The sequence below is a fragment of the Ambystoma mexicanum genome, chromosome 3q (assembly GCF_040938575.1).
Source record: "Ambystoma mexicanum isolate Mex_15411 chromosome 3q, UKY_AmexF1_1, whole genome shotgun sequence".
Taxonomy (NCBI): Eukaryota; Metazoa; Chordata; class Amphibia; order Caudata; family Ambystomatidae; genus Ambystoma; species Ambystoma mexicanum.
The window spans coordinates 401259107-401280173 of record NC_090926.1 but is presented as its reverse complement, the minus strand read 5'-3'; the positions used below and the strand labels follow the sequence as shown (position 1 = coordinate 401280173).

General features: G+C 44.9%; 1 protein-coding gene across 3 annotated transcripts in view; it reads right to left on the bottom strand.

Annotated features, from left to right (window-relative positions):
- The window catches only part of LOC138582632 (TBC1 domain family member 9B-like), a 1499720-nt gene that overhangs the window by 240413 nt on the left and 1238240 nt on the right, over window positions 1-21067 (bottom strand). For all 3 annotated transcript variants that reach the window (XM_069654093.1, XM_069654091.1, XM_069654092.1), the window contains exons 17-18: window positions 18339-18404; window positions 17887-17958 (exon numbers count right to left, since the gene is read on the bottom strand). In XM_069654093.1, coding sequence (XP_069510194.1) covers window positions 17887-17958; window positions 18339-18404 — 138 coding nt within the window. The remainder of the gene's footprint in view (window positions 1-17886; window positions 17959-18338; window positions 18405-21067) is intronic.

Here is a 21067-nt window from a genome sequence, read left to right as displayed (position 1 = left end):
GTAGAGACACATTCTGGAAACTGAACCGTTCTTGCTCGCCAATCGATCTGAGGATTGTGCTTCTCTAACCAAGGAATTCCTAGAATAATCTGGAACTGAGGGGCCTTGATCACATCGAACACGATCTTCTCATGGTGCCCATCTTGACTTACTAGCGTCACTTCTTAGGTGGTATGCGTTACTGGTCCGGAGGCTATCTCCGTACCATCCACCATAGTAATGACGTCCTTTACAGCCTTTGGACAAAGAGTCAGATTCATCCTCAAAACCATTTCATGATCCACATAATTGCCGATGGCACCGCTGTCGACGTAAGCTTCAATCGCATGTACTCGATCAGGATGTTCAGGGCTAATGAGGACCATAGGTATCACGAAATGCGAGGTCACGGAACTGGTTTTAACGCTCGGCAAGAGGACCTCTATTCTTGTCGGGCGAGGTTGTTTCCCTGCTCAGAGTTTGTGACCCTGGTAACTGCAGCTCCTACTGCCTTCTTGGCTGGTTTCACCGGACAGTCTCGAAGAAAGTGCCCCGAGTTTCCGCAATAGAGGCATAATTGCAGCTATTTTCTCCTTTCCCGCTCCTTTTGTGTTAGTGGTCCTTTCAGGCCCCCTATCTGCATGGGTTCCCCGGAGTCTACTCCTTTGGTAGGAGTTGGTGCTTTGGAAAATACTCGAGCATCAAACTTGGAACGATCGGCCTTCCTGTTCTGCAGTCTGTGGTCAATTTGAACGACTAAGTCAATATAGTCCGAACAGTCTTGCGGGGGATTCACTACTTGGGCTAACACATCTTTGAGCTCTCCACGTAGACCTCTATAAAACAGCGTAATCCTTTTGTCCTCAGGCCATCGAGTTTCCACTATCAGTCTGTTGAAAGACGCAATATAAGCCAAAAGGTCTTGATTACCCTGTCGCAATGAAAGGAGCTCATTGTCCAAGGCCTGCCCCTGTGAATGTCTTGCAAACAGTTTTTCCATACTGAGCTGAAAAGCTTGAAAATCATGGAGAACCGGATCATCTTGATTAAAGGATAGTTCCGGGACTTTTTTTTTATTGTCCCTACGGTTCGGCCATGTGTTTTTAAGCATAAATCGGTAGATCGTAGAAAACTTTCCTATGGACCTTACCCGACTTTTCGTCCATTAACGCACTCGAAATCAGCCGCCATTTTCTGATAATCCTATCATTTCCCCCCATCGCCCTGGCTCACCTGCTTTTGCGGCACTAAATCAAATCCCCCGCCCCTGAGCCTGACATCAGCAGACACATAACGCCCATTTCCCAACGCCAAAGCACGTTTCGTGTCAACAAACGCTGCGCCTCAGCTAATGACGTGTCGCCATGGAAATGGCAGGACGCCTCTTTCCTCAATAAGTATAAACACACCGTTTCACAACACACAGCAGCAGATTTTCGATTCCATTTTTCTCTCTGTGGTACTTTGAGTATTCTGTGACTCGTTTCTGTGCTCTGGTCAGCTACCTTCGCCGCTTCTAGGCCTTGTGAACACCTGTACCATCTCTGTAAATTATTTTACTTTCTTTACCACACAATGGCTACAATAATGCCGTATATGTACGAGCCCGAGTACACCGAGGAAGAACTACTGGAAAGGCAAGCACGCGGAAACGATGGGGATTCGGACGGCAGTTGGGAGGACCAGTCAACGGATGAAGAGCCTGGACCATGTCGCATGGACGGCGTCTCCACCTGGTGCACGTGCAATCAGTGCGAGCTAATGCCAACTGAGGAGAACTGCTGCTGCCGTGAAAATTCCGGGTGCTTGGCCTACATTTCGGAAGGCGAGCCAAGTCCGCAATGCATCACCGAGCTGCCAGAGTTCAGGGAAGCCTGCCTCTCACGGACCGTGTTGAGGATGATGATGGTGCTTATGCACGAATTTCGCGGCACTGTTCGTCCGCGTAATCCGAGTAACGAGTAAGTATACTCTAGTTGTGATATCAGTGATGCCACTACTATTTCATGGTCGTCTCCCACATATAAAATTACATCTACATATCATTCGAATGCATGTAAATTGGTTCCATATTGTGCATTTTCTAGATAGAATTTTTTTCAAAGCAGAATGACATTTTTTACCTGAATCGACAGTGATAAGAAAGTTTTGTCATTTTAATACAGTTTGCATCTTTCATTTTCACAGGTTTTACAGGCTGGTGGCCTATCGTTGCTTCACTTGGTGGCTTCACGGGAGGCTCGGACACCGCGTTCGGAGAGTAATACCTGCCTGTGCGGTACTTGCCATTAGACAACATTTCCCCAGCGACAGTGGACAATACCGCGGATTTTCCCTGGATGTGCTGCAACCGGAACTTTACAATGTGTAATGTTTATTATTTATGTTCAATTGAAATTAAGATCTAAAATAAAACCCAACATATATTTTAACAATGGTTGTTTTGATTTTTTAAATGAATCTAGTGTGTCTCCATTGAATAGTCTTCCTGTGCCTTGTCTTTTCACACCACATGTCTCCGGCCAGCATCCTCCCTCACGCTGGCCGCCCACCTTCAATCCACATAACCGTTGAACCCATATGCAGCAGACATACATATGTTATTTTGCGGGTTGGCATCAAGCCTCCCGGCCTTGCCTCCTCCCCCAAAAATACTTACCACACCACTTTGTTCAAGCGTTGGCAATAAAAGGCCGTTGGATTTTATTGATACAAAACATGGTTATAGGTAAATAATCAATATGGTTGATCATAATAAATCATCCTTTTGGGCACCGGGTACAGAGATGACCCCCTCTGGCCCGTGCCGCCTTGCCACCACAGGCCAGCCTGCTGCTGACTAACTGCCTAGGCATCCAGGGTCTCCAGGGTGAACTGCACCCATATATTCTCCTGGGAGGCTGAGGTATTTATAAACTCACCCCCCTGCCTTCCATGTACTAGATCCTGCAGCCTGCCTCTTACATGCAGTTAGATGGCCTCTCCTTGGTGAGGCCCTGCGGCAAACGAGTCTTGTCTGCACGACCACCCCCCAATCCACCCCCCCGCCCTATCAAAGGCAGTTTGCACCGGGGTACTTGCGCTGGCAAGTGGAGCTGTCAGGGAGCGATAAAGGCCAAGAGGTGCCAAAGACCATGTACACTTCAAAGTGGTCTATAGAGCATGGGTTGTTGTTCCCATGTCTACCTCCAGACCCTGTGTCTCCTGCCAAGCATCCCCCCTCACGCTGGACGCCCCCCTGCAATCCACATAAGTGTGTCTCCATTCACAAGTCTTTCTGTGTCTTGTCTGCACGACCACCGCCCCAATCCAGCCCCCCGCCCTATCAAAGGCAGTTCGCACTGGGGTACTTGCGCTGGCAAGTGGAGCTGTCAGGGAGCGATAAAGGCCAAGAGGTGCCAAAGACCATGTACACTTCAAAGTGGTCTATAGAGCATGGGTTGTTGTTCCCATGTCTACCTCCAGACCCCGTGTCTCCTGCCAAGCATCCCCCCTCACGCTGGACGCCCCCCTGCAAACCGCATAATGCCACGACATATTCACGTCATTCATTCACAAACCCACCCCTGTTTCGAATTCTTTATAACCCACTTCATATTTCTAATGAGAACTTCTTTGCGCTTTGCTAGTCAACCCGTGAAGGTGCTGGTTATCTGCTCTTCGTCTCTGTGAACTTCCGTGACCACTTCGAGGAAACTCGTCAGTTTGCAACCTGTGAACTGCTCCCTGTTCTACGACAAGAAACTACTCTGATCCCTGCATCTAACTGTTTGTTCGTCAAGGTAAGGCCATGTACCATAATCATTTTGCGTCCAATTTCTTTTCGTTCAAGACAGTACATGCAAGGAACTAGTCACATGTTCTGAGTTTAGTCAAATTATTTTTCTATTTTTTTAAAGTTATTCAAATACTTATCCGCATGTGAATAACGTGTATAGTTCCAAGAACCAAAACGAACCTTGCATTGAACCTTTTATGTGTCATTTTATTTTTTAACACATTGGTATTCATAGAGAATTGTTGATCTTTACTTTTCAGAACTTTCCACAATGCCTGCCTGTTCCATTGGCGGTTGCCCTTCGAAGACTCATAGTAAATCTGAAGGTACTATAATGCATGTTTTCCCTAAGACAATAGATCAGATAAGAGAATGGGTCCAATATTGCGGATATCCACCGTCTGAGCTTGAAAGTAGAGTCCTAGAAGTCTTTGCGGACAAGAGGGGTGATCGATACCGCATCTGCAGCAGGCACTTTACCTCTGACATGTACTCCACATCATTGCTAATAAAGAAGAACACACCGCAAGTGAAGCGAAAATTGCTCTCAACCGCTATTCCCACTCTATTCGTCCACATCCCTCCACTGGTGAGTCAAGTTTACGTATTTATCTCTCGGCCTTGCGGTAGTGTGTAGCATTAGCTAACAATAATTTCCCCATTTATGTATCCACTCAATATGAAGGCGGAAGATTCTCCATCTGTGTCGTTATTGCAGTCATCAGCCACTTCAAGCGCCTATCGGGTAATCTTACTTAGCTATTCTGCCACTGACTTGTTTTAGGCATGTAAATCAATAGTTTTAATTTATCGTGTGATTATTTTACCTAATGGTACACCCTTGAACTCGTCCTCTAGTCTTTGTTTTCAGTTATAATTATTGTTATCCAAAATAATGCAAGTACTGTCTTTCAGGGAGATGCTGAGGAGTCCAACGCATTGACGACAACCGTTGATGTCACTCAGATGCTCGAGGTACGTTTCCGGACAGTTCCATCGATGGAGATCATCAGATCTTGCATTCTTGTAGCGTGATTGTTACACACAATGTTTCTTTCGTTTTTAGCCATTGATATGTCCTTCTGTCGTCGCCCTCCTATGTGTCTTCTTTTTTCAATATTGTGTTCATTACTAATGAAAGTCCTATGTTTCAGGGAGTCGATGGAGCATTAGTCCAAGAAGAAGGGGGAGCATGCAGTTACTGATCGGCGCAACAGCTTGCGGAAGTGTGCACCGCAGTTACATCGTCCCTTGATGTTCTTATGCATTTCGAGGTATGGATACTGACAGTTCGATCAAGCGAAATCATATGACGTGATTACATCCGCTATACTTCCTTCTTTATTAACGCAAGTACTATGTTTCAGGGAGATGACGGAGCTTCTTCTACAAGAACATCACCCCTAGTAGTTGATGCAGATCTCTGGGTGGTGACACTTCCAACGATCGAGCAAATCGAATCATATTTAGATATCCATTATTTATTTTAGACAACTGATCATTTGTGCAGGTCTATTTAGATGAGCCGTTGACGCCTGCACAAAGTTTATGTTCTTTTTAACAAAATAGAAGACCATACTAATGCAATTACTGTGTTTCAGGGAGTCACTGAAGCATCATCTTCAATAATATCATCAATGGAAGTCTATGAGGAGCCCGAGGTATGGATCTTGACAGTTCCATCTAACTAGATCAACAATGCGTGAATAATTGTCGTTTGAATGTTCTACACAAAGCGTTCATTCGTGTTTTGCTATTGAGATGTACGTGGGTATTGGTCCCCAAGTACATTTTGTGTTTTCAATATTATTATACATACTAATGAAAGTTCTATGTTTCAGGGAGTCGATGGAGCGTCAGTGCGTGATGGATGTGCTTATCATGAAAATATAGTCGTTGCAACGCAAGAGGAAGTGGAGACATGCACACACGAGTCGGAGCAACAGCGTCCTGATGTTGAAGTTTGAGGCAAGAAATTTTCAAAGAAAAGAAAGCAAAAGAAGGTTAGTGTCCTGGTCACTATATAATGTTGTTTTTCACTGTTAATAGTTCAATACTGTAAGTTGTGTTTAAACTGAACATCCCTTTTCCAATCTGTCCTCTAGTTGCGAGTGGGTGTACGAACTAGATCTACACAGACAGTGAAGCGAACGAGAGATGTTGGTTGTCAAACCTTTTGACAGGGACTTGAGACTGGAGATGCATCGTGCCAATGGGAAGAATATGAAGTGATTGACAACGGAGCTATACCACATCCAGCCATTGATAGTGAATGTCCTCCTGGTAGTTCGGATGCAGTCGGAGATCAATTCACAGAATCCACACCCGCAAAAACTAAGACCGCGAGAAAGTTGAAGAAATTGTTTTATTCACCCATCGCCGGAGAAGGAACAGATGTTGCAATGGAAGAGAATGAAGTGGACGACAATGAAACACCATCAATATCACTGAACATAGCGGAAGACGATATCAGAGATTCTACCTTTCATGTGAGTGACATGTCCTCAACGTTACAGGCCGAACCAGCTGGGATGCAGAGTGACAGTATAAGGAAAGAGGCCAAATTCATTGTATTCGATAGTTGTTTGATTGATATTATTATTCGGATGAAATGTGGGCATTCGGTTGGTGGGGAAGTATGTGGGGAGCCATTGATTAATGTGACTCGTGCAATTCGAGGCACTAACCTTAAAATACATGCCACCTGTACAAAATATCATCCTTTCTCATGGTCTGCACAACCCATGCTGGGGCAACTGCCAGCAGGCAATCTACTTTGTGCAGCGGCTGCACTTTTTAGTGGTTCAAGTTTTAAAAAGTTAGAGTCTTTCTTTCAGTTTGTGGGAAACCATTTCATTGCGAAAACTCAGTTCTACAAATACCAAACCGATTATCTATTTCCAGCCATTAGCGAAGCTTGGAGAATGGAAAAAATGTCTATTGATAGTACATTCGCGGGCAAACGGTTCAGGCTAGCCGGTGATGGACAGTGCGACAGCCCAGGATTTTCAGCCAAGTACTGCACCTACCACTTTCAGGACATGGAAAGTAAGAAAATTGAGAGTTCGGTGGTCGTGCAGGTGTCACAAAGTACATCCTCAGTGGCCATGGAGAAAGTTGGCTTTGTAGCATCATTGCAAGAACTACAATCGCGGGGAATGGTGATCGACCTGATAGCCACGGACAGACACGTTTCAATTGCCAAGACAATGAGAGAAGAGTACAAAAATATAAATCACCAATTTGACGTTTGGCATCTTGCAAAAACAATCAATAAAAAAATGTCGGCTGCAGGTAAAAAAAAAGATATGCAAGGTATTTCACAGTGGTCCAAGTTGGAAATTCTACTGGAAAAATGGCGGTCAGTAATGCTACACTGTAGCAACGTTCACCGCTGAACCACAAACCAACATTTCCACAATTGTGACCATGGCCATTTGTCCACAGAGGAGGCACGGAAGAAGAAGTGGTTGATTCCTTCATCACCCACTCACAAAGCCATTGAAAAGATTGTATTTGATAAAACTATAACAAGAGATTTGAGGGGACTCACGGAATTCTGCCACACAGGAGATTTGGAGGTGTTCCACAATATGTGCCTAAAGTACAGGCCAAAACGATTGCATTTTGGCATGGAGGGCATGATAAATCGGACTCTTCTAGCGGTCTTGGCACATAACCATAATGTTGGCCGTCAACAAAGTAGGACGACCGGAACTTTAGGGACGCTTCGCTACAATAAGGCCTTCACTAAAAGAAGTAAACAATGGGTGATCAAACCAGTGTTTCAGGATATGCAATATGAGTTTATTGAGAGACTTATTGTTGATGTCCTAGATAGGCACATACATGGAGTTGTGAACGAACCTGTGCAGGGGACAACTGCATTGCCACCCAACATTGCCTCTGTTCCATGTCCACCTAAAGCAGAGCTCATTGAGAAATACACATCACGGTTTAAATGATTGTAATTTGATTGTCTGTTCTCTCGAGTCTCCTCATGTCGCAGGCCCATTGAATATGTGTATCTATGTAATGTGTAAATAAAAGTGATTGCTCAGTGTACATGCAATATGTCTCTCCACCGTTGCCCCTCCCTTCACCGTGCAGTTGTGCGAACCACCCGGGTGTCACCTGTGACTTTGCTCTGGAGTCTCCTCATGTTGCAGGCCCATTGAATATGTGTAGCTATGTATTGTGTAAATAAAAGTGATTGCTCAATGTACATGCAATGTGTCTATCCAACCTTGTTCATTTGCGCATTAAATTAAACCAAACAGTAATATAAATCATTTTTCAAAAAATATAGAATGTCTCCGTATTTATAGTTCTCTGGGGCTGCAAATGCACGCAGACAAAATGCAAAGATGGAGTGTAAATTTCAAGTCCTGTGAGATGGCCTTACACTGAATGTAGCTAAATAGGAATGTGTGCTCGTTCAAAGTGAAGGTCAGCTGCTTTGATTTTTTGCTCGGGTGCCGGAATGGCCAACGACTCAGTAAAAGGTTCTATTGTTATTTGACCTTGACAGGCCGGGACCATCCCGAAAGACTTCTTTTTGGGGGTGTGGGGCAATAACGTAAGAAACGATAATGAATATAATTTCAGAAACGAAAGCCATTTAATGTTCGTTCATTAGAAGAAATAACGTCGGCATAGAAGGAGTGGTATTTCGGGGCTGCCCTACGCACAGACACAATGGAAAATGCAAATATAATGTAAGTAACTCTTTAGATGAGTTTATACCGCAATTTAATTACTATACAGTAGCTTTAAAGACGGGGTAAGTTGTACTTGTTCGTTCTATGTGGCATATTGTTTTGTACCGCGCACTATCTTGAGGAGAACCATCTCCTTTTACAGAAGCACCTCAAAACCTTCCTCTTTGCTTCTGCTTTCTCTCTCCCTCTCCCCTGCTACAACTGGTCCACTGTCTGCGACCTCGGTCCTGGGCCCTTCCACTCTCCACCTGCACTGCCTCCCTGTCAACCCCTGCACTGGGGGACTGTCTCAGTATCCTACAGCCCCCCCTTGACGTATAAAACCCAGTTGCACTGTCCTAGCTATGAAATAATTTCCCGACCTAATATATAAAATGAATAATTTTAATAAAGATCTGATGGATGGTGAGACTAATTTCATTTTTTATGTTTTTAAAACAGGTACATCCTTCATTATTGTATGTGTCACGAGTACCAAACACCGGCGGATGGCTTTTATAACCGCCAGTTGCTTCTCCGCGTGAACAACGTTACCACCCTGACCATTTTATGGGACGATCGCCAAGTACAAGTATGCCCTTACGCGGTACTAACGGCTAGATGCAACATACAGACAGTTGTGGTGGCCTAGTGCCTCGTTGTTGGAACAGCCATGCGATTATCAGTGCGACTGAAGAGCTTATTTTATCGTAAACCAACACCCTGTGTACTGCACACGAACATCGCTTGCCTCAAGGCGAACTATTTTGGATCGAGAGGAAAGAAAAATGCAAATCGCTGAATATTCTCTAAACATTTGATGTCCAATAAATGTACTTTACCAAATTTACAATCTTGCGGTTTGATTTAAAAGTACAGTTTCATATTCCGAATTGTGGCGCTGTATTGTGAGATGATCTAAGACCCTGTGTACAGCAAAGGAACATCGCGTGCCTCAAAACGAACTTTTTGGAACATGAGCAAATAAAAATGCAAATCGCTGAATATTCTCTAAACATTTGATGTCAAATAAATGTACTTTACCAAATTTACAATCTTGCGGTTTGATTTAAAAGTACAGTTTCATATTCCGAATTGTGGCGCGCTGTGTTGTGAGCTAATCTGTGTTGGTTTCCGGGTTCTGTGTGTAGTCGCGTATAAGACGCCTGGGCGCGTTTGCCTACGCAGCACAGTCACGTCACGGATAGAGGCGGGGAATATGAATGTTTTGATAAAGTCTGTTTCAGGGGCGGGGGATTTGATTTAGTGCCGCAAAAGCAGGTGAGCCAGGGCGATGGGGGGAAATGATAGGATTATCAGAAAATGGCGGCTGATTTCGGGTGCGTTAATGGACGAAAAGTCGGGTAAGGTCCATAGGAAAGTTTTCTACGATCTACCGATTTATGCTTAAAAACACATGGCCGAACCGTAGGGACAATAAAAAAAAAGTCCCGGAACTATCCTTTAACTAGAGGGATCGACCAGTCTGCCGCATTGCCACTAAGGTACGAAAGCACGAAAGCTACCTTAGCTTGATCAGTTGGAAAGGCTGCTGGCCGGCATAAGAAGTGCAACCGGCACTGATTGATAAATACTGCAAACCTCTTTGGGTCACCAGAAAATCGTTCGGGCGGAGCCAGAGGTACATTCCCAAGTAGGTTGATCTGCACTGGGTTCGTAGAGGATGTTGAAGGAAGATTTGCCCCTGATGCGGGTAACGGAGTTTGTCCGGCTTGTGACTGTAGCAATTGTCTAGCGAGATCGTCGGTTCGCTCCTTGGAAATAATAAGTTCCCTTCTTAGAGCATTCGTTTCCTGACAGGCTGCATGCACTTCTGCTCTTAGTTCCCCAAGTAACTGGGCTAGCTGGTCGGTATCCGAGGTTTCCATAGCGCCTGGGTGGGAGTTTTGCGGTTGGCTTTGCGTTCTGCAACGCTCACCTGATTCCCGCAGAGGCGCCGGTCTTGACTGGGTGAATGCCGTATCTTCAAAGGTGATGTGTAACACACGGTTGGCTCTTTGGGCTGGACCTCTGTGCACTGTATGTCTGACTCGAAGAGTAAGATGTCTGCAGATAGAAAATATGGGATTAATGAACTGGGGTTATTGGGTGCCTCTCTCCTCTTCCCTTTCTCTTCTCCTGTAGAACCCCAAAGGTTAACGCCCTCACCTTAGGTAAGTGAACGCCGAGCTCTCCATCTGCCTCGGGGCAGGGTGCCGTAACCAGTTTCTTCACTGGATAAGGGTGCAGGCCTCTTGACCTCAGAGGACTGCTGTCCGTCGTTAACTGCACGAACGGTAAGTTCTGGGCACTTCAAATGTCTTAAAAGTCTTTTGTAATGATATCTCTTGTTTTGCAGGGTTCCGGCGATGGCGGATGGCGGGCTGATGAGAGTTGAGGATCGAACCCGCGTGAGGAATAGAAGCGCCTGGAAGCACGTAAGTAAGCGCTTGTAGGCTGCTTCACGATGCGCACTAACTGTCCCTTTTATCTTGCAGGTACAAGTTCGGAGCTTTAGAGAAGCTGAAGGGTGCTGGAATACCCACTGGATTCGGCGTGGGAAGGAGTATTGGCACGTGAGTAATAAAGTTGCCCAATGTCTTTAAACGCACCTTCTTTTGTCTTTCAGATGCGGGATGCAGCGCCAAAGGCCTCCGGAGCGTGTGAAGAGCTGGTAAGCTTTTGTCTTTCAGATGCCGGAATGCAGTGCGAAGACCTCCGGGGCATGCGAAGAGTAGGTAAGCCTTTGTCTTTCAGATGCCGGAATGCAGCGCGAGGCGTTGGTGACAGCCGATGGACCAGGTAAGAGATGCGCTGCCACTGAAGACCGTAGTGCTAACCTGTTCTTTCTTTGTCTTTACAGGTGCTGCTGAAGACTGGATTCCAGGATGGTAAGCCTTTGTTCCCTTAGGCCCAGGATCAGAAGCCGAAGACACGATGAGCGTTCTGCTGCAGAATAACGCAAAGCAAGATTCATCCATCGGGTGTGGTTTAAATAGCCTCCTGTAGTGCTTAGGTGTCTCCTTCCACAGCCACGCCTAGGTAAGAAAAGAGTTCCTGCTTTCCAGAAGAGTTCCAGTGTTCTGAACCTAGGGAGTGGCTCCTGCCCCACCCAATAGGAAAAGTAGTCCCAAACAGAAGAGGATCAGGGGTTCAACTGGCAGGTAAGTAAGCAGCATGGTCTGCTGCAGGTAAGTCCACCCAAGCATTATGAGCCCGGTGCTTCCAGCGCTGGGACTGGGCATCTTTATGAGCCTGGTGCCACTGGCGCCAGGACAGGGTCCAAAAGGTCCCAATTGGGACTGGCTGGCACTCGGAACCGGGGTTATGGGTCTGCTTCCAAGGGAGTCGGGCAAGTCCTGATCTTTTGGAAGCAGAGATCATGACAATCCTACCTGGCGGGACAGCTCCAGTATGTGGCCAGATGGTTGTCCGAAGAAGAGACGGCCGAAGCCAGGCTTTTGCACAAGGACAGGACTTGGGGAGGACTTGCAAATGATAAAAGGGATCCGCAGATACTGGGAGCCGATGGGTCTCGCGACCCTCGGAGACGTATGGCAGGAGGGGGAGGCACTAGACTTCCAGAGACTGATGGAGGATGCCGGGGTACACAAAGGCCAATATATTACATATACTAGAATTATCAGGCCGAACTTAGCGAAGACGATATGAGGGAGAGCAATGTGGTAGACAGGCCCGGAGACACGCAAGCAGGTGGAACTGAAGCAGGGGCTCGAAGTAAGGGGGCGGGAGGGTGGAGGACTGTGACGCATAACTTGTGAATATAATGATGTTAAGCTCAAATGCGAATATCCTCAAAGTTTGTAATGTTTGGAGTGATGTTAATTAAAATAATATATATATATTTGTTTTTAAACTGTATTCCATACTTCCTCTTCTTTGTACATATGTCACGCAAGTGCTTTGAAGCGGCCCCTTGCAAGTTAATGCAGTATAAAACTCAAATATGAATTTGCCCTCTAAGGATTTTGATAAGACACATGTGATGTTCAGCGTCTTCTACTTTAGCATCACTAACATTACCCTATAAGTGGAGAGCAACATTGCAACATCATTTACTTTGCCTACAATGGATAATGGTATGGCCTATACCTGGGATTACTCGTCCATAGTATCACAGTACTGGATATTCAGACAGTAGAATGCTTTTCACAAAATCTGCATCATTTCCAAGTGTTCAGAGTTCCTTTGGGCATAGACCTTCACACATTATATCGTAACTCGCTGCTTTACAAAAACGGTTTCACTGAGCACTGCATAATCCTACAAAATGATATAAGGGTGGGGTATGCTGCAAACAATCTTGCATGCACTGCATAATAATTGTGTATATTCAGGGTCATGACATTCTTAAAATGTGGCATTAAATATGCCTTGCTTACAAAGTATTGTGGGTCTGCAAATATCCCAGCAAGTGTTTACTGCTACAATCCCTCCGTTTTACAGTGCACTATCAACTAGTATTGGAGGCTATTACAGGGGTCGGGGAAGGGTATGGGTGGAAGAGCACAGATCATCACTCGCTGTGGGCGATGAACAACGCAGCAATTATTTAAAAATAAGTGATACGTTTCGGCAGTACACTGAAGGAAATGTGTTGCTTGTTTGCTAAAGGACAGGAAAGTCTAGTACCCGTCTAGACAACAGCACCTTCTTTTTCTTTCTATGCTCAGCTGCTGAGGGCTTTTCAATATAACCATGTGTCTGTGTATATCGTCTCTAGCATCCCCCTCCATCTTATTTAACTGATAACAAAGAATTACAGAAGAGGGGTCCATAGTTACTGAAGAAAGCACTCAGTTGTATTTCTGATGAATTGATGCTTTTAACTTAAAAGGCAACTTAAAAGGCATATATATGTTATTTTCTTCAGCAGAGAGCCATAATAAACCTCAGTAAGGCTCATGTTTAATTTTGTGTAGGCTGTGGTGCGGAAAGGTGGGCAAAACTATTGACATTATTATGTGCCCATTAATATTAGTGTTCCTTTGTATGCCACTGCTTAACTGGTCACTAATTCAAAAAAATATCAGTGGAGCTTTGTGGGTTGAAACAACGATATGCACATTGTTTGTTTGTTTATTTATAATGCGCACCTAACCCTCAGGTAACTGGGCGCAAACGGTTACAAGTTTACTCTAAGCTTCATTTTGCAGGTATTACATAGTAATATATACAATATGTACATAAGATACACAATTTACAAAAGAAACAAAGATTTGATACAGATGCAGATTTGAGTGCAAAACAGAAGATACAGTACAGGATGCTATTGTTACAAGCATCAAATATAAGAAGGTCAACAGGATAGTCATGAGCGAGGTGAGAAATATATAAGATACAGAATTCAGTACAAGGAGTGTAGCAGGTGTTACTTGTTAGTTCTCATCCAGTTCTTGTTTTTGTTAGGTACATTTTCATTTTTTTAGGGAGTAAAAATGTATGCTGCATCTGTCTCTTAGCTGTAGACTGGTGGTATAACTACCCACAGGAGAATGTAATGTGGATAGTAAGCAGAGGCACAGGAATATTTGATCATATTCTGAGGTGCAGTTATTCTGATGCCATTATCATCCTTACACACATTATTAGAAGCATGTTCTCCTGGCCCTTGAATTACTTCATTAAAGTGACACTTGAACTCCTATTAGCATGTTTTCGACACATTTCTTTTAATTGCCATTAATTCATCAGCAAATGATGTATTCTGTCTGAATTTCCTGACAGCCGCGTTAGTTATGACCAGAGATATTTGTGTTTTGTAGTACACATGAGTGATTTTCCAGTGCCATAAAATGTTTGCAAGGTGCTGTGGCAGATGTTGAAATCTTGGACTGGTTGATGAGTTATCTGTATAATCACATATGCCATAATTTATTTTAGCCTATGTGTTTGGAAAATGTGTTGTAAGATTTGTCAAGAATTGCAGTGGCTGGGAAGAGGAAATTCCTTTTCAAACTCACTTCTGCACGGTAGTTCACTAAATACACATGCACACAGAGTGGCTTACCTCATTAGTCAGTTGCACACATGGAAAATAATGTGCGCACAACACCCAACCAGTTCCGCACATAGAGAAAAATAATTTGAAGGAACAGTGGTGTCTACCCACTAGCTGATTGTAGGGTGTCCTGCAGTTCTCTAACCCTGGTCTCTTCTGAAATGAAACATTCAGGTATGTTAGTTTTTTTTTTTTGAATACTTGTAGTATCCAATTGGAGACCATATGGAGGGGTATCATCTGAGGTTTCATAGCCCTCATATATAGATGTTAGGGATCTAACCAAATCCTTTTTAGGTAAAGGTTTAAAAACCTTTTCCTGGCTTTTTTGTGTTAAAGGCGTCGAAGAATCTACAATCAGCGTCAATGATGCATCGGCGTTCATGGAGTTTACGTCCGTGGCGTTGATGGCTTGACTTTGGTTTAGTGCTTCGAGGGACTTGACCCTCAACTCAGCGGTTTCTTCAACTATTTCTCGTCTCGTCGAGTGTTCAAAGATTCTCGAGTAGTCTTAGGTTTATGATCAGGGCTCAGGGGCATGCAGGGTTTTGCCTTGGCCTCATGCTTGTCATCGACCATAGCATGGCCACTTTTCTTGTGCTTTGAGGAGGATGGGGAATGATCCTCGAACATTTTGCACATCTTCTTCCTAAGAGTTCCCACTCCTCTTTGGAGGAAGATTTAATCAGGCAGACTATGCTCCTTTCTGAGGAAGATGAAGGTGATCTATGCCTTCTCTGACTTTTTCGATGATGACGAGGAGTGTCTGCTCCTCGTGTGGGATTCTTTTTTTGATTTTTTTTTGTGTGAGGAGGAATCTCTCGACTCGTCGGACGACCCAAATTTAGATGGAGTGTGCAGAGATTTGGGGAAAATCATACCCACCGACAGTTTAGTTTGCGCACTTTCAAGGCCTTAACCATCATTGACTGACAGAATCGACAGTCATTCGTTACATCCTACGCGGCCATTTTCAATACGTTTTCGTAGAAAACTGAAGCGCGCCGTACTTCTCTAAGCAATCGCATTTGCAGAAAAACGGAACTGAAGCCAACAGGCGCTGCACGTGGTATATATACACTCAACGGTGACGTCAGCCGAGAGGGAAGCCCTTGCGGGACATCGAGTTCACTGTCTCGACACACAGTGCCATCTTCCGAGAGAAATATTTTTCCGAAGCAGCTGAAACCTAAAACAAAGAGGACATAATCCATTCTAAAGAGATCTTATAGAATTGGTTTTGAAAAAAGAGAGAGCACAAAGGAATGCATATATAGTAATATACAGTAAGAGAGGATCAGACAAGTCTCTCTCTTAACTTAGAAGTAGAGGCTGCTGCTCAGTTGTGTACACAACCGACTTGGTTGTTTTTTTCCTAAATCAAAAATTGTACTGCTTTCTTCCGCTAGTAAACAATAACAGAAGAAACTAAATATTTTCCCTCTATGTCTTCTAATAGATTCTGCCACAACAATGTTCCCCAAAAATGACTAAAGTCGGGGAAGAGCACCATCTAAACATTGCACCAAGCATACTAGTACACTGCCTAGGCTGTGTACACACCTGAGCTGCAGCCCCTACTTTTAAGTTTAGAGATAGACTTTTCTGCTCCTCTATTACTGTATATTACTATTCATGTGTTTTTTCACAAACGATTATAAAATACTTCTGTTTTTCTTTGATTTAGAATTACCAATGGGGTGAGCCATGCATGCCGTCTCGTAGAAGAATAGGCAAGCAAGCACTGGTGTCCCTAAGAAGACAACTGCACCTTGTAACCTATCCTGGTATGTGTACACTGTCTCGTATCTAAACATTGTTATCATAAAAGCATCCAGTCCGCTTTCCCTCACTACTTGAAATCGGGATTTAAGCCCTGATTTCATGTCAAAATATCTCTTTTCTCCAGAATTTTTATATAGAGGAAAACCATTAATATCCTGCTGGGTGAGCCATTAGATGACTAGCACCATCGAAACTGGGCCGCTTGGAACCTTCAGGAATCTGATGAGATGCCAGCGTTTGTCGGTTTTCTTTTGGGAACTCCCATAGTCAGGTGACAGCTCAGTGGGTAATATGTTTTCCCTTCCCCCCGCCCCCTTCTTGCAATTTGTACTATGGTTCTCGGTCCTGAAGAAGGCGGAATATCAAGGTCCGCCAAAATGCAGTGATATGCGTTAACCTTAGACAATCTTTGCAATGGAGTTGTGTTGCTTTTAGAACACTTTAGTTAGACTGTTTGTGACAATTAGATTTCATTTGTTTGTCACTTGCGTCCCGTGTCTCATCACACATGGGGGTTTGTTATTTGGTTGTCACAATCTGTTATTTTTTTTATACTGTCTGTTAATATGTGATTGTGCTTTTTTCTTTATACAATAAAATAACCAAAAACTACTGAATATAACATTTCATTAAACCGAAAATGTTAAAAGTGTAATTATATAATGTGTGCTGTCTAACCTGACAAATAAGGTTGGAGTTATACTTCAGATACATATCCGGACTAATAATTTAAATCATTTAGGATTTGTTGTTCTGGTAGGAACCTTCTTTGCGTTTCCTCTACAAATAAGAAATAAACCATCAAATGGGTCTTTTATTGAACTCTGAAGAAAGATGAAGGTCTGACCAGACCTCGACAGGATAAGACCACTGACGTTTAACAGACCAGCTCTATGCAGGGAAAGCAAAAAGCATCTTTGTCAAAAGAACAGAAGGTGCTGAGAGAAAATACAGACTTCCAAGGATTGCTAAACTTTGCACAAGAGAATGAACTACTTATGTTGAAAATCTCCTCCTTCCTTTCCCCAAAAAGACCGGTCTCCACCACCTGCCGACATGCATAGGGTTAGTGGTGGGCATGAGGAAGAGCGGCTACTCTATTGCAAATCTCAATTGGGCCTCAACTTCAAGAGCTTGTGTTCTTTCCCTCCATCTACCAACGTGATGAGCTCTTAGAGGAAAGCTGGTGGACCGTCTCCTGTGAGTGATGTGGTGCCCACCCATCTGTAGGCGTTTGATGAAAGGTTTGTCTCTTCTCAGAAACGCAGAGGAGAGTTAGTGTGGTATTATTATTGGCTGTGTATATTCCCACAGAGAGAAAGGTGACAGGGGTTATCGCCTCTCGCGTAAAGTGTTGCCCCTCACGTCAAGTCACTTGACGTGAGGGGCAACACTTGTTCCTTCAAAGTGTGCACTTGTGGAGCGTATAGTACATCCTGCCTGTAAGCGTTTAGGCACCAACTATGTCTTTTAGATGGTGTAAATCAGTTTGCATTGTGATCAGGTGCAGCAACACAAAGAATTGCGAGGGGCATTAGGTTCATCGGCCATAACCCATGCACTCTTAATATTTCAGGACACACTAAACAGGGCCAAAGCAGAGTTGAAATCGGGAACATTACCTGCTGTGCTGCTATCCTCTGTGAAGTAACTGGCAGCATCCAGGGCAGACTCTGCTTCCTCAGCATTGAGAGCTGTAGAAAAACACATTTTTGGAACTCTTGAATAAAATTTGAATTGAAACTCTAAGTAAAATAGTTTAAATAAAGTTGTAGTGAAACATAATGGAGGAAAAGAGGGTGAAGGAAGGAGAACAATAGAAAAACACGTTGGGCAGAGAGTGGATGAACTAATATGGAACATGGACGTGATGAGAAAAATTGTGAGTTATCAGGACAAACAAGATGAAAATAAATAGGCCCCAGAACATGGAGATTATAACAAGAGAGAGACAGTAACTGATATGTCCAAGGTGGCAAATCATTCAAGAAGATCAATGTTCCAACTCATAATGAAAATAGCTGTTTTCCACAGTAATTGATGTGCAGTTAAAGCACACCACTACATCACTCACCAGGCGGAAGGTGCAATTTGTACAGGAACTTTAGCTTCTCTGTGAAGTCTCCATGGTACATTCCGCCTATAGAGAGAATTAAGAAAGAATCAATCATTTACTGCAAACATCAGGCACACTGAACAGGACAGCAAATTATAGATTCAGCATTCTTGTAGGTTGAATTATGTTGAAATGTTCTCTAAAGGTTACCCTACCATACACACACACAAACAATTCTCCTACATACCACACACTTAAAATATGGTGCAAGCACTAAAAGTAAGTGTTGGAAAAGATTTTCTTTAGGTTTGTTTCCTCCCATTGACTTCTACGGGACACCCTATTGTTCCGCTTTCTTTTAATACTTCTGACCTGACTTTTTAGAGGCAAGTAAAGCCTTCCTCTTTACTTCCCTTGCTTTGCGCTCATTTGTATGGGGAAAATGATCAGTCCAAAAGACTATCAGTGCTGAGAGACCATGTCTCTCCTTACGGATATCTTGTACTTTTAAAGCTGCACACATCACCTTAAAGTGAAGTGCAGTTAGGATACTTGTATCCTTATAACTTTTCCTTTAGTAACTTTCGGGTTACAGATGCATTGTGTCCAGGATGGGCTGGTGGCAGCAGGTATTTTTCTACCTTGTTTTAAACTTTTTAATCATGCATTTTTGCAATTGCTGCAAATGGCTACTAAGCGTGACTAGCACTCTAAGAAAGGAGTGCCACGCGATTTTCACCTATCCTTCGACCACCTTCCAGCCCGCCGGGTTTTGAATTGCCATACATGGGAAGTTCTTTCCCGGGGAAAGATTCTATTTTACTGGGCTAAGTGGTCTTTGTGTAAGCCCGGTTGTGGAGGCTGGGAGTTTCTGGTCCTAGTCCACATCCAAGTGTCTGAATGTCTGTTGCTGGGAAGATCATGTGGCCAGTGGCTCTGGCTCGGTGAAGAGGAAGTCGGAGAACCCGGATAAGCTTCGGGAGAAGCCCCGGTCGATCCCGACAGAGACAGCCAAGGGGGAGCGGGTCAGCGACCCTCCCTCTAAGGTGAAGGCCTCGGCACGCCTAAGGTCATGAAGGCATTGATTCACCCGGCGAAGGCCTCGATTGAAGGAGTCGTGGCGGCCCTGGCGAAGCCCGTGGTGGCTACCCCATTGCAGGCGACTTCCGGGCCTAGAGTTTCCCTGCCACCCCAGAGGGAATCATCTTTTTAGCATATCGAGAAGATGCCAGTGAAACCCCAGGAGGAGAAAGAGGGGGGGGTACGGTAGCCATAACAGACACAGATACCACCTCTGAAGATGAGCTGGCTGGCGTTGCAAAGATCCTGGACAAGAGGTTCGAGGAAGTCCAGTCCTACGGGAGGGATCCCGATGAGGCGGACGTAGAGAGCAACGGTGGAGCCGACGAGGAGCCGCGGGCCGTGGAGGAGACAGAACCAAACTCCCCAGCCGCCGCTCCCATCGCAACGGATGCCTATGCCACAGGACAACTCAGAAGCAATCTTGATGACTATCCAAACCCTGTGTACGGAGATAAGGACAAGGTTACCCTTACCCCCAGCGGACGATCCAGCGGTGGCTGGACCGTCGGGAAGCCCACCGAACAAACAGAGGCGAATCCATCCTACGGCAGGGACGGGGTTGGACGACGGTGGTGACGACAGGACGGATCTCCCATCACCCACTGCCCGGGCCTTCCCTCCCGACGAAATTGGCTCCTTTCATGCCATGATCGCCAGGGCATCGGCGCTTTTCCAGCTTTGCCCCGAAGAGCAGAAGGAGGGTTTCCTCTACCAACGATGGGAGGCCAAGAGGAAGACCGTCCTATCAGTACCGTTACTGGACTACATCTGAGACGAAGGACTGTCGCTGCTCAAGAACCCGTCCACGCCTCCTGCGAAGAGGGACCGGTATGAGAAGAAGTAGCGGGTCCCAGATTCCGCCCGATGTGCCTTAGAGCTAAGCTGTCCCCGGATTCAATGGTCGCCGCAGCGGCCAAGAAGAAATCGGCATGGGCGACGGCATCAACTTTCACTTCCCCACCGGACGGCGAGGGAGCAATCTTGAACCACAGCTCCCTGGCGTAGTGCGCCACGTTCGAGAGGGCTTTGGCCGCTCCGATTGTCATTGCCACCGAATTCTGGACGCTGTTAAGAAGAACGTTCAGACCTAGTACTGTGCGACGGTTCTGGGAGGTCACACTAGTTAGTGAATAGGGGAATTAACACTTAGATATAAGACACTTAATCACAGTAGTGTAGCAGAGCAGTGAGGCAAGACTTCAGGAGATATGGGTCAGTGTAATGGTACAGTGAGACACAAACAGAGCACTGACAAATCTAGGGAATGTGTGCTCTCTCCCCAAGGGGGAGCTACCACCCCCTTTGGGATCCTTAGAGGACAGAAAATCCCCAGGAAGGGATATAAGTTATCCTCCCTTATCTCAAGATCCCAATATCTTTGTTGGCTATATTGAAGCGAAGCTGTATGAGAACATGAAATTTCATGTCTGAATTGCTGGTGTCGTTTCTGAATCTCTGTATTTACCATCCTCGCCTGGAACGGGAGAACAGTGGATAGTCTCACCCCCTAGCAGAGGGAGGGATAAAGAGCCAATCAGAACTGAAAAGAGAGAAAGAGAAGTCAGCGGAGCTGGAGAAGACCGAGAACCTTCTCCTGAGGGGTACAGCAGAACTCTCACAGCCCCTGCTGAGACAGAAGCCAGAAGCACCCAGCCCAGGCAAAT